We start from the raw sequence: 14,353 nt of genomic DNA on the forward strand, positions 1-14,353 counted from the left end.
TGTACTTTGTCCACCTCTGTTTGGTTCCGACAACATCAGTTCCCAAGCAAAATAGAGGAGAGGTTGATCACTGCTGGTGCGGCGGGTTTGATAAGAAGACGCGCAACATTATTCATACACCACACAAATGGTTTTTAATTGGTTAATTTCATTAGCAAACATGTAACTATAATTGTTAAGTTAAGTTAAGTAATTGTCCATCTATCTGCTTTTTTTGAAACTTTCACATTTAAATGATTTCATGAGGTTATATTATACACTTATACCCTACCTGTGGTCAGTCTGCACAAACGCCGATCAACATGAGTGTTTGCTTTGCAGCCCCTTTAAATACAGTTTAAAAAAAAGACCAAGCATTCGATCTACGTTCTGGTCTACGATCTTACACTGGTATTACGACGTAAACATGAAATAGGAGGACATTTCATATGTCCTCATATTTAAAATAGCTTTAAAAACATACTAAACAATGTTTTATTAAAAATGTAAAAATGTAACATGCAGAATGTTTCCTGTGATGGGTAGGTTTAGGGGTAGTGTAGGGGGATAGAAAGTGTAACCCCTCCTGTTCGAACCGCCCCGCTCCAAGCGGGACTCGAACCCGGGTCCTCCGGCATGAGGGTCTGACAAGGAGGCTAAAGGCTGCAACCCCTAGCATCAGTCGCTAGAGCGTCTCTAGAGATCAGAGGAGTGAGGTTTACTTGCACAGCGACTACTAGCTACACTCTAAAAAAAAAAAGGTTCTATCGTATAGGTTCTTCAGCGGTTCTTCAGAGGTTCTTCACCGGTTCTTTGACTAAGGTGCTATATAGCACCTCTGAAGAACCGCTGAAGAACCACTGAAGCACCAAAATTGGTGCTATATAGCACTAAAAAAGGTTCCCCTATGATTACGAGCCTTTTTTTTTAGAGTGGCCTCCGTTACAAATGTACAGTTTATACAGTATAAAAACCATTACGCCTGTGGTATGTCCTTACTTAGATAGCAAAACAAATGTGTGTGTGTGTGTGTGTGTGTGTGTGTGTCTAGTATCATTTATCCTTATTAGTGGAAGTGAGAGAATAAGTTTTGAACTCTTCATCTTCTAAACGTGAATCTTGTCATTGTTTTGGAGCACACTATAGCTTATAGATAACAGTAAGGCGAACATATTCACACTAAAAGACAAAAAACTTCCATTTTGATTTCATGGGGACTTTAAGTGAGCAGTTCTTAAAATATATATATTTTTTTTAATATTAGAATGTATTAATATTAGCCTATATTTAACATCTGAGAATCTAAATTGAGGATAAAAAGGAGTGATTTAAATGTGAGGTTAACCAGTTAATGTTGCTTCATAGAAAAGCATTGCAACAGAATCTGAAGAACATTGCTGGGTTTCTCAAAGCAAACATTTCACCATTCTTGACTTTCATTGGCAGTCCATGTGCATTGTCACTTTTTTTGAGGAGCAATTTCACAGTTTTATGTCTCTCTTGTGGGACATGCTCCTCTTAACCCTTATACACAGTAATGTCATCTGCATCTGAAGGTTGAAATGTGCCTGTGCCTCATAAATAAACGCCTGACGTCAGAACAAAAACACTGAACAATGGCATGCAGAACATATGGACACACGTATGCCCTAAATTCCAGAGCATATCGTGCACATGTTCTTGTTTATATGGGGCAAAGCTGAAATTAAATATAAATATTAGATAAAAAAATGTAATGAAAAGTTGAAAAAACGCCTTAGAACTAACTGAAATAAGTTGAAGAACTAAAATTAGCATACAATAACTGGAAAAAAATAAACACTGAAGCTGAACTAAAATAAAAATAAATTAAACCTTAATAATAACATTATTCAAATATTAATTAAAAAAATTTAATAAATAAAATAAAAACGATTAAAATGTTATGATAATAAATAATAATAATAAAAAATGCTAATTCAATATATTAATAAAAACTATAACAGTATAACAGTCTAAGACATATGAATTTTGTTATTATTATTTTATATAACAATTTACAAACTCAACTAGGGAACAATAATATGCATATGAAAATATACACAAATTGCTCAGATGGGTTTATGTGTGGTAAAGAAACAATACAATATTGAGTGCAATAAACAACATTTTCAGACACTTAAGGGGTGGGAATAAATAAACAAGTAAATAAACAAACAAAAAACAAACAAATAAATGAATGAATGAATAAATAAATAAATTAGTTAAATAATAAATGAATAAATAAATAAATAAAGATGTGTATGTGTATAAAAGAAACAATAGCATATTCAGGACAAAAAACTAAAGCATCTTCAGACACAAGGGGTGGAACAAATATAATAAAAGAATTTAAAAAAAATTATGAAAAAAATATATAAAAAGATACAAATAAATAAATAAATAAAAGAATAAAAAAATAATAAAAGAATAATAATAATAATAATAAAAGAAAAGAAAATAATAAAAAAAATTATTAAAATAATTTTTTTTTAAATAAAAATAAATACAATTATTAAAAAATAAATAAATAAATAAATAAAAAATGACATTAAATAAAAAAATAAAATAAAATAAAAAAATAAAATAAAATAAAATAAAATAAAATAAAATACAATAAAATAAAATAAAATAATAAAATAAAATAAAATAAAATAAAATAAAATAAAATAAAATAAAATAAAATAAAATAAAATAATAAAATAAAATAAATAAAATAAAATAAAATAAAATAAAATAAAATAAAATAATAAAATAAAATAAAATAAAATAAAATAAAATAAAATAAATAAAATAAAATAAAATAAAATAAAATAAAATAAAATAAAATAAAATAAAATAAAATAAAATAAATAAAATAAAATAAAATAAAATAAAATAAAATAAAATAAAATAAAATAAATAAAATAAAATAAAATAAAATAAAATAAAATAAAATAAAATAAAATAAAATAAAATAAAATAAAATAAACTTTGGCCTAGTGCGTTAGCCTCGAACGACACCTAGTGGAAAGACTCATCCGGTTCAGCCAGGCGTCGACGGCTGTAGTTCTCTCGTTCATCCAGTGCGGCAGGTGGCGCTACAGTCACACACTCGCATCATCACAGCAGCGCCGCCCGGTTCCTTAAGATCTATCCCATCCGCAATTTAATGATGTTTGAGCTTCTTTGAGCTTCTAAAACCCGATGACAGCTCTTTATTAAACCAACAAATGTCCCAGAAGTGAGCGGACTTCTGTAGTTCAACGATAAAAGCGGTCGAGGAAGGTGCAAACATGTCGGCCAGCGCTGTTTATGTGTTAGATCTGAAGGGGAAGGTAAGATAACGGTTCGCTAGCACTGGAGGCTAAAGCTAATACACATCAAACATGAACCTGAGGGGATTTAAACTGAATTATTATCAATTAAAATCATTAAACTTGTTCCCCTGTTCTGAAAGCTGCGAGGGCTTTTAACAGTCATGTATTATTTAATGAAACTGAGATTAAAAGACTTAAAATTAAATAAACAGCTCCTTATTAACTGATATTTTTTGATACAGTGACTCAGTCAAAAGTCAATTATTATCAGTCACTAATTAATAAAAAGCTGATATTTGTCTCCTTATTCTTTAGTTTATTTGTCTCCATCCTCGTGCTTTAGTTTGTTTAATAGGATATAATTAATCTGTCACTTTTGTAAAGCATTGCGAGTTAACGTTTGCTTGACATATGCTTTATAAATGCAGTTTATTTTCAGTTGTTTGTGTTTGTCTTGCTGATAAATGCACTTTTGTGCTGGTACTATGATATATTTTCCGTGGTAATTACAAAGTGCATCAAATAATACTATAGTATTACCCAAAATACTATAGTATTACCACAGTACAATGATCATGTGATGTAATGGTACATGTGCTAAAAAACAAAACAATGATGGCACTTTTTGGTACTTTTTAGTGACATAAACATCAGTCACTAAACATCTGTCTGTCTTTACATGAAAAGTGGAGTAAATTTAACATGTGACTACACTAGGGATGCAATGCACTGATATGAAATCTTTGGCTGATACTGATAATTCTCTATATTTGAAAGCCGATAACCGAAATATTGGTATATAAATCCAAATTATTATATAATTTTTGAGAGCCTGATTACAAAAACAAAAGTCTCACCATTAAAAGTCACGTCCCAAGCACACAATTATGATTTTCTCATTATAATTGTATATAACCTAAATAACAGACTTGCTTTGTTCATTGCCGCCATTTGACAGTATAATCTGAATGTTTAAATGGCAAGTATGTTGTTATACAAACTTTTGCATGTGTAACTAAGTTGTCTGATTGTTTAAAGGGGTCATGAACTTGTTTTTTTTATACTGTTGTCTGACGTTCGCATGGTTTTCACATTCAGAAACATCATAATGAATAAGTAATAGGCTATTTTCTGCATTGGTTTTGAGGCTCTCTGAAAAACGCTCGGTTTTGATGGGCGTGCCGCACTGAAGACTTGGAAGTAAACGCCCACAGCTAGGATTGGATAAGATTTGCATATTTAATGAGCTTCAGCTCCCCTCAGTTCAAGTGGGGATTGTTTTGAAAGTGTCTGGAGAAGGCTCGCAAAATGCCTTTATCAAACAAACCCAATGATTCATCTCTCATCCACCCGCAATTCTGGCATCGGTATAGGCAAGTACTTGATCACATGTACGATCCGATACCATTTTCCTAAACTAGACAAGCACTGCGTCCCAATTCGCATACTATCCGTACTAAATAGTATTCGAAAAAAGAATTAGTATGTCCCAAATTGTAGTATGTTGAAAAGAGTGCTGGTCAGAATCCGAAAAGCAGATTGATGCGCACTCTAACGGCTGATATATTGCCCACAACCCATTGCGAGATGGACAAGGATTTGATTAGAATTACAAATGCGGATAAAAAGTGTTAAAAAACTACAAACATGACAGTTATGCGAGTCCGACGTTTAAAGGTCCCGTTTTTCCTGTTTTTTTTGAAGCTTTGATTGTTTACAGTGTGCAATATAACGTGTTCATGTTTCGCGTGTAAAAAAACACAGTATTTTTCACACAATTTACTTATCTGTATACTGCTGTTTCCACTGTCCTAAAACCAGAGATGTATAGTAACGAAGTAGAACTACTTCACTACTGTACTTAAGTACTAAAAGGCAGTATCTGTACTTTACTAGAGTATTATTTTTTTCTCCTACTTCCACTTTTACTTCAGTACATATTTTCGATGAGTTTAATACATTTACTCCGATATTTTTTTTATGTGCTGCATCGTTACTCGTTACAATTATAAAAATGTTACGAATCATTCCATTCCAAACCCACATTACCGCGCATGAGAGAGAGAGAGAGCGCGCGCGAGAGTGCGAGAGAGAGAGAGCGTGCGAGAGAGAGACAGAGCGCGAGAGAGAGAGAGCGCGAGAGAGAGAGAGCGCGAGAGAGAGAGAGCGCGAGAGAGAGAGAGCGTGCGAGAGAGAGACAGAGCGCGAGAGAGAGAGAGCGTGCGAGAGAGAGACAGAGCGCGAGAGAGACAGAGCGCGAGAGAGAGAGAGAGCGCGCGAGAGAGAGAGCCCCGCGAGCGCGCATTCACTGTCTTTAAAACAACACGAGCGTCTTGCGCTCAAATTGCTCTCTATTTGTTTACATAGTTAATGTGCTCTGTGAAGTAACATAAACAAACAATGAACAGCTGTAGTTTTATTAACTAAGATTAACAAAGATTAATAAATACAGTAACAAATGTATTGATCATGGTTAGTTCATGTTAGTTATTAGTCTAATACAAATAATTTATTCAGAACACCTCTTGAAATGAGAATATAAGTGTGCTTACCCCATTTTTTTTGCAAGAGTGGTTATAGTAAGATTTAATCTTAATGAACTACAGTATTTTCAGGTTATTTATATGACAATATGTAGAAAAATTACCTACCAACATTGTGATTGTCCTTTAGCTTAATCATTTGAAATAATAAAAACAATGTGATGTTCAAACTTTTGACTACTTTCTTTAATAACTACATAACACAATACTTGTACTTTTACTTTCAGTACTTGAGTAGTACATTTTAAAATAAACTACTTGCAATACTTAAGTACAAAAAATGTTGAATACTTTAGTACTTCTACTTAAGTGTGGTGCTTAAAGAGCAATTCAACTTCTACTCAAGTCACTTTTTTGATAAGGAACTTGTACTTTTACTCAAGTATGTGTCTCTAGTACTTTATACATCTCTGCCTAAAACGGCTTGAGGATTTCCTTATTCTATGAAGTCCCTCCTTCAGAAATACGTAACGAGTTCTGATTGTGCCAGCGGTTCCCGTGTTGTGATTGGACAGCAGCTTAGCACACGTTGCCCGGAAAGGTCACGCCTCTTACCATAACGGGGAGATGCATACGTTCAATGTTATTGCAAACATGTCTATAATACCGTATCAATTTGAGCCACAAAGGTGATTTGACTCTGGGATGAAAATAACAGCGTCTCGACGACATGGCGACAAACACACTCTTCAAACGCAACACTTCCTCTTCTCCACCAGTGTTAATTTCGTTGACGAATAATTTTCGTCATAATTTTCGTTAACAACCTTTTTTCCCTGACGAAAACGAGACGATAACTAAATAAAAAATAGTGTTAGATGACTAAAACTATAACGAAAATCAACTCTCATTTTCGTCAACAAATAAAAACGAGACGAAAATGTTAGGGAGGGACGATTAGGGAAGAGATCCAGTCAGAACTGATGTCCGCGCACATTTGATTTGGACGTGCTGATCTAACCGCTGGAGAACACGGCGCTGTTGCACGTTCTACAGGCTCACGCAAGCATCCCCAATCCAGCGCTCCAGAGCGGCTCACAATCAATGAATAACACACATTTATGCCAGGCAATTGTTTATGAACTAATGCTGATGAATAATGACAATGTTTACTTTACGATGTTTATATAGTAATGTGTTTTAGACGGTTGTAGCATATTTTATCGCCCTCATCTGAACTTGAATGAGCTCCTACAACTACAATAGAGGCTCAGACATTTCAAAATAAGAGTCCCGGTGTATTTCCAGCTGGTTTATAATTAAAAGTCACGCATTATATATTCATTTTTGCTTACACAATAAACTGTATTTAATTTCATTCCCATTTAATTCATAGTCAGGAGGAAAGACCAGTATTTAACACATATTCAATAAAGTATCAGGGTTATAATAGTTCACTAAAACCATAAAAAAAATCTTTGCTACTTAAAATTAAATAAATGTTAACTGAAATTAAAAAAAATAAATAAAAAAAGTTATTTGAATCTTTAGCTTAACATGATATAGGCTACTAACTAAAACAGAAATACAAAATTTTTCTGTTTTAGATACAAACTATATAGATGTTTTTAAAAACAAACAAAAAAGTGAATTGAGCTCTCTTTTGTGAATTTTTAATGTTAAAAACAAAATTATGTCAAAATGTCAGTTCAAGTGACAGTTGGTTATGTAATACTGTAATAAATGCTTAATGTATTACAATTTAACTAAACTCATTAGATTTTAGGAGACTAACTCTACTGTAGATTTAGTCGACTAAAAGCTTATGATATTTAGTCGACTAAAACTAGACTAAAACTAAAAACAATTCAGGTGACTAAAATATGACTAAAACTAAATGGCATTTAGTCAAAAGACTATGACTAAAACTAAATCAAAATATGCTGTCAAAATTAACACTGTTCTCCACGCGGGAGCAACAAGACCACGCCCCCTTTTTTGCGTATTCTTGTGGGCGGAGCTTAGTCAACAAACTGCTCTACCGACGTCAGTAAAGCAGGAAATACCAGGATGTAGTCCTAACCAGCCGTTCGCTGTAGGCTTTGAAAGGGAACTTCTGTCAAATAAAATATCTCGCTTGGCATTGAACTTTGAGCTTTATAATTTTACAGGTATTATTTATGCTCTAACAGAAACATTACACACTAACTAAAGTTTGAAAAATGGGATCACGTTGAACAGGACCTTTAAACCCCACCTCTCCATGTATTAGAATGGACGCGAGACACACTAAACAATTAAATTACACTTCCAGTAATTGTTTCCTAAAGATGGTTTCTGTCATTTTAGGCAGTTTTTATCACAATGATTTCATTTCAAGTGTTTGTTTTTTAAATAAGTTTAGTTTTAGTTCTACTTCCTGCTCTCGACTGCGCAACTCCGGTCCCGAGATGTCGAAATCTCGTTTTTCGTTTTTCTTAAAAAAAAGCTGTTTTATCATGTTTCTACTTTCAATATTAAATAAAAAATCGACTGAACGAATGATACACGGATTGAAATCGAATATTCAAACTGTTTATTCATTTTTCTACCTCTGAACGAAAAACAAAAAATCAAGCCGAAGTCTCGTTTTTCTGAAAAAACGAAAAACTAGCTGTTTTCTCATTTCAATATTAAATAAAAAAACGAATGAAACACGGATTGACTCGCGATGGCAGTCAGTGAATTTGAAGAGCCGTGTGTGTGTGTGTGTGTGTGTGTGTGTGTGTGTTCAGGTCCTGATCTGCCGTAATTACCGCGGTGATGTGGACATGTCGGAGATTGAGCATTTTATGACCCTGCTGATGGATAAGGAGGAGGAGGGCACGCTGTCGCCCATCCTGGCTCATGGTGGAGTTCGCTTCATGTGGATTAAACACAACAACCTGTACCGTATCCTTCCACACTGCACACCTGCTATTGCACTGCGTTATCATTGCATGGAGTCGAGTGTTTAGGACCCTATAAATCTGTTTTTTTCCCCCCAAATTCAGTTTTTTTCCCCCGTAGATTCTGTATTTTCCATGTAAGCATAGTCTAATTAATTGAAATCATGAAACTTATACAATTTGACAACAATTCATTAGAAGTTTAACAACAAATTTATGTTTTTTCTTTTTTCAAATTCCATTTATTTTTACCAAATTCTGTTTTAAGTTTTCTGGGTTACATTTTAACGGGTTAATTACATTTTAATAATCAAAAAGCATGTCTAATTAATTGAAATCATAAAACATATACAATTTGACAACAATTTATTAAAAGTTTAACAAAAATTATGTTTTGGGGCCTATGAAATGTTTTTTTTTTCTTCTCAAATTCCATATTCTTTTTGACCAAATTCTGTTTTAAGTTTTCTGGGTTACATTTTAATGGTTTAATTACATTTTAATAATCAAAAAGCATGTCTAATTAATGGAAATCATGAAACTTATACAATTTGACAACAATTTATTAAAAGTTTAACAAAAATGTGTTTTTTATAAATGATTTTTTTTTTTTTTTTTACCACATTCTGTTTTAAGTTTTCAGGTTTACATTTTAATGGTTTAATTTCATTTTAATAATCAAAAAGCATGTCTAATTAATGGAAATCATGAAACTTATACAATTTGACAACAATTTATTAAAAGTTTAACAAAAATGTGTTTTTTATAAATGATTTTTTTTTTTTTTTTTTACCAAATTCTGTTTTAAGTTTTCAGGTTTACATTTTAATGGTTTAATTTCATTTTAATAATCAAAAAGCATGTCTAATTAATGGAAATCATGAAACTAACACACTGTAAAAAAAAAAAAAAAAAAAGTTGTGAAAACTTAAAAGTTTAAGGCAACCAGCTGCAGAAAAATTGAGTTTTCTTAACTTAGGGTCAATTAGTTATCTCAACTTTTTTCATGTTAAATAGTTGAATAAACTTTAAAAGCTGAATTTGACATACGAAACATAAGTTGGATTTTTTTACAGTGTACAATTTGACAATTTATTAGAAGTTTAACAAAAAAAATTGTTTTTTATAAATGTTTTTTTTTTCCTTCTCAAATTCCATTTATTTTTACCAAATTCTATTTTAAGTTTTCTGGGTTACATTTTAACGGGTTAATTACATTTTAATAATCAAAAAGCATGTCTAATTAATTGAAATCATAAAACATATACAATTTGACAACAATTTATTAAAAGTTTAACAAAAATTATGTTTTGGGGCCTATGAAATGTTTTTTTTTCTTCTCAAATTCCATATTCTTTTTGATCAAATTCTGTTTTAAGTTTTCTGGGTTACATTTTAATGGTTTAATTACATTTTAATAATCAAAAAGCATGTCTAATTAATGGAAATCATGAAACTTATACAATTTGACAACAATTTATTAAAAGTTTAACAAAAATGTGTTTTTTATAAATGATTTTTTTTTTTTTTTTTTTTACCAAATTCTGTTTTAAGTTTTCTGGTTTACATTTTAATGGTTTAATTTCATTTTAATAATCAAAAAGCATGTCTAATTAATGGAAATCATGAAACTTATACAATTTGACAACAATTTATTAAAAGTTTAACAAAAATGTGTTTTTTATAAATGATTTTTTTTTTTTTTTTTACCAAATTCTGTTTTAAGTTTTCTGGTTTACGTTTTAATGGTTTAATTACATTTTAATAATCAAAAAGCATGTCTAATTAATGGAAATCATGAAACTTATACAATTTGAGAACAATTTATTAAAAGTTTAACAAAAATGTGTTTTTTATAAATGATTTTTTTGTTTTTTTACCAAATTCTGTTTTAAGTTTTCTGGTTTACATTTTAATGGTTTAATTTCATTTTAATAATCAAAAAGCATGTCTAATTAATGGAAATCATGAAACTAACACACTGTAAAAAAAAAAAAAAAAAAGTTGTGAAAACTTAAAAGTTTAAGGCAACCAGCTGCAGAAAAATTGAGTTTTCTTAACTTAGGGTCAATTAGTTATCTCAACTTTTTTCATGTTAAATAGTTGAATAAACTTTAAAAGCTGAATTTGACATACAAAACATAAGTTGGATTTTTTTACAGTGTACAATTTGACAATTTATTAGAAGTTTAACAAAAAAAATTGTTTTTTATAAATGTTTTTTTTTTCCTTCTCAAATTCCATTTATTTTTACCAAATTCTATTTTAAGTTTTCTGGGTTACATTTTAACGGGTTAATTACATTTTAATAATCAAAAAGCATGTCTAATTAATTGAAATCATAAAACATATACAATTTGACAACAATTTATTAAAAGTTTAACAAAAATTATGTTTTGGGGCCTATGAAATGTTTTTTTTTCTTCTCAAATTCCATATTCTTTTTGATCAAATTCTGTTTTAAGTTTTCTGGGTTACATTTTAATGGTTTAATTACATTTTAATAATCAAAAAGCATGTCTAATTAATGGAAATCATGAAACTTATACAATTTGACAACAATTTATTAAAAGTTTAACAAAAATGTGTTTTTTATAAATGATTTTTTTTTTTTTTTTTTTTACCAAATTCTGTTTTAAGTTTTCTGGTTTACATTTTAATGGTTTAATTTCATTTTAATAATCAAAAAGCATGTCTAATTAATGGAAATCATGAAACTTATACAATTTGACAACAATTTATTAAAAGTTTAACAAAAATGTGTTTTTTATAAATGATTTTTTTTTTTTTTTTTACCAAATTCTGTTTTAAGTTTTCTGGTTTACGTTTTAATGGTTTAATTACATTTTAATAATCAAAAAGCATGTCTAATTAATGGAAATCATGAAACTTATACAATTTGACAACAATTTATTAAAAGTTTAACAAAAATGTGTTTTTTATAAATGATTTTTTTGTTTTTTTACCAAATTCTGTTTTAAGTTTTCTGGTTTACATTTTAATGGTTTAATTTCATTTTAATAATCAAAAAGCATGTCTAATTAATGGAAATCATGAAACTAACACACTGTAAAAAAAAAAAAAAAAAAGTTGTGAAAACTTAAAAGTTTAAGGCAACCAGCTGCAGAAAAATTGAGTTTTCTTAACTTAGGGTCAATTAGTTATCTCAACTTTTTTCATGTTAAATAGTTGAATAAACTTTAAAAGCTGAATTTGACATACAAAACATAAGTTGGATTTTTTTACAGTGTACAATTTGACAATTTATTAGAAGTTTAACAAAAATGTTTGTTTTTTATAAATGTTTTTTTTTTCTTCTCAAATTCCATTTATTTTTACCAAATTCTATTTTAAGTTTTCTGGGTTACATTTTAACGGTTTAATTACATTTTAATAATCAAAAAGCATGTCTAATTAATTTAATTCATAAAAACATTATTTTATTTATTTATTTGGAAACATTTGGGATAATGTAAGTACACAAGTAAACAAAATATAATAACACTGTTCTAGTGTTTTTGGGATATTTTAATAAAAAAAACTTACATATTGTACCTTTTAATAGGGCAGTTTGATTATGACAAAAATCATAATCACATTTTTTGAGGGGTAAATATTGAGATATAATAAATACGGTCAATTTTGATTTCATTCAATTTCATACAACATTACACTTTTGACTTAAATCATAAGCGATTTTAAACAAGACACGGACCTTGTGTCGCCTATTAGTGACGTCATACCCGCCCTCGATTTCCGTTTTATTTTGTAGAAACCATGGAAACACCAAAGACGCTTTAATATATTATGTGTTTTATTAGACGAGTGGCAAAAAATGACATATTGTGGCTTTTTGTAGTTATTTAATTTATAGTTATGACACGGATAGTTCCAGCTTTTAAATCTGGATCACTGGATGAGCCACAATGTAACCGTTATAAAAATAATGAATAACTCTATTGTTTAATTGTCTATTAATCATGTTTTGTCTCTTAACCTGCTGACAAACAGTTGTTGCAACATCCAAAAAGAATGCTTGCGTCTCCCTGGTTTTCTCCTTCCTCTACAAAATTGTTCAGGTACGTTTTATGTGTACATTTCTCTTTTAGGCTTAAAGTGATTTAAGGCTTATTGGACCATCATTATGAGGGCCAGTGGCATCAACACAAGGGGGCGCTAACACCTCTGTTAATCAGCCATCCGACACTGATAATAATCTCATAATCAGCTTCATAATATATTGTTTTATTTCATCATCACTTGCTGTTTGTTTTTCAGGTTTTCTCCGAGTACTTTAAGGAGCTGGAGGAGGAGAGTATCAGGGATAACTTTGTCATTATCTACGAGCTGCTGGATGAGCTCATGGACTTTGGATACCCTCAAACTACTGACAGCAAGATCCTTCAGGAGTGAGTTTGTGTTTGATTTTCTTTTATGAACCGTTAAAGGAATATCAACTCAACTAATAGTTCTGTCTCACCATCTACTCGCCCTCAAGCCAAATGACAGACATTCAATGGGACGACTTTTTTAATCATTAAAGTGCCTCTATTTTGCTATTTAAAGGTTCTTTGGAGTCTCATACAATAGGTTTACATGCATCAAAAGGATCAAGAATTCAATCTAAACCCTGTCTTTCTGAGACCCTACTTTGTTCTGATTGGTCAAATGCCCAGTCTGTTGTGATTGGTCTACTCTGCTCTGATTGGTCATCGTTTTACATGTATATTCACAAACAGCTGTATTTAACACTACATGAACTGTACAATCTGAACACGCATTAGGGGGCGTATTTCAAGCGAAATATGTGTCTCAGTACAGAAATAATTCCAGGCCTTTCTCTGATCCAGCAGATGTCACTCAGTCATATATTTTTGCAGACTTTTTTCCAGCTGTATGTTTATTTTGCCCTTGTCATTGTGTGTGTCGAAACACAGATACATCACGCAGGAAGGTCACAAGTTGGACACAGGAGCTCCGCGGCCCCCTGCGACTGTAACCAACGCCGTCTCCTGGAGGTCCGAGGGCATCAAGTACAGGAAGAACGAGGTTTTCCTGGACGTCATCGAGTCTGTCAACCTCCTGGTATGTTTTTAGAAACACCTCGTTTCTTAGATGTCTCTAGACATGCTCAGAATAAACACAGGAATCTATCATAACAAACAGGACGCAGGACGCAGTAACATCCATGTCATTGTGCTTCAGTCGCGTAAAATTATGAACCTGCGGTATTTTAGCCTGACAAGCCAGAGCCACATCAAGATGTTGGGTCTGGGAACTCACCATTGGCAGGGCTCAATCCGAGGGGCGGGATAAACGGTTGTCTTTCAAATTCCCTCTGCACGCGATTGGATAGCGTTACAACCAACCAGAGCAGCGAAGAAGGTGAAGCGGAGATAGTTGATAGATTTAACTTTCCAAACTCATCTTCCTTTCTTAAAGGGTTAGTTCACCCAAAAATGAAAATTGTCATTAATTCCTCACCCTCATGTCGTTCGACACCCGTCAGACCTCCGTTCATCTTCAGACACAAATGTGGCATTCAGTACATTTACACTCACAAGACCCATAAAAGGCACTTAAAACGTCGTTACAAAGTCCATCTCACCACAGTGACTCTACAATAATTTTACGAAGCGACGACAAT

The 14,353-nt window shown here is 31.4% G+C and overlaps 1 protein-coding gene across 3 annotated transcripts in view; it reads left to right on the forward strand.

The window, feature by feature from the left end:
- The first annotated feature begins 3,064 nt into the window (after positions 1-3,064).
- The window catches only part of ap1m1 (adaptor related protein complex 1 subunit mu 1), a 68,148-nt gene continuing 56,859 nt past the window's right edge, over positions 3,065-14,353 (forward strand). For all 3 annotated transcript variants that reach the window (XR_013816762.1, XR_013816763.1, XM_079820018.1), the window contains exons 1-5: positions 3,065-3,314; positions 8,554-8,710; positions 12,718-12,785; positions 12,985-13,115; positions 13,644-13,791. Coding sequence is in view for 1 of the 3 variants with exons in the window: in XM_079820018.1 (XP_079676144.1) it covers positions 3,273-3,314; positions 8,554-8,710; positions 12,718-12,785; positions 12,985-13,115; positions 13,644-13,791 (546 nt within the window). In the remaining 2 variants the exon portion in view is untranslated. The remainder of the gene's footprint in view (positions 3,315-8,553; positions 8,711-12,717; positions 12,786-12,984; positions 13,116-13,643; positions 13,792-14,353) is intronic.

The sequence above is a fragment of the Gobio gobio genome (genome assembly GCF_949357685.1).
Source record: "Gobio gobio genome assembly, chromosome: 6".
NCBI lineage: Eukaryota > Metazoa > Chordata > Actinopteri > Cypriniformes > Gobionidae > Gobio > Gobio gobio.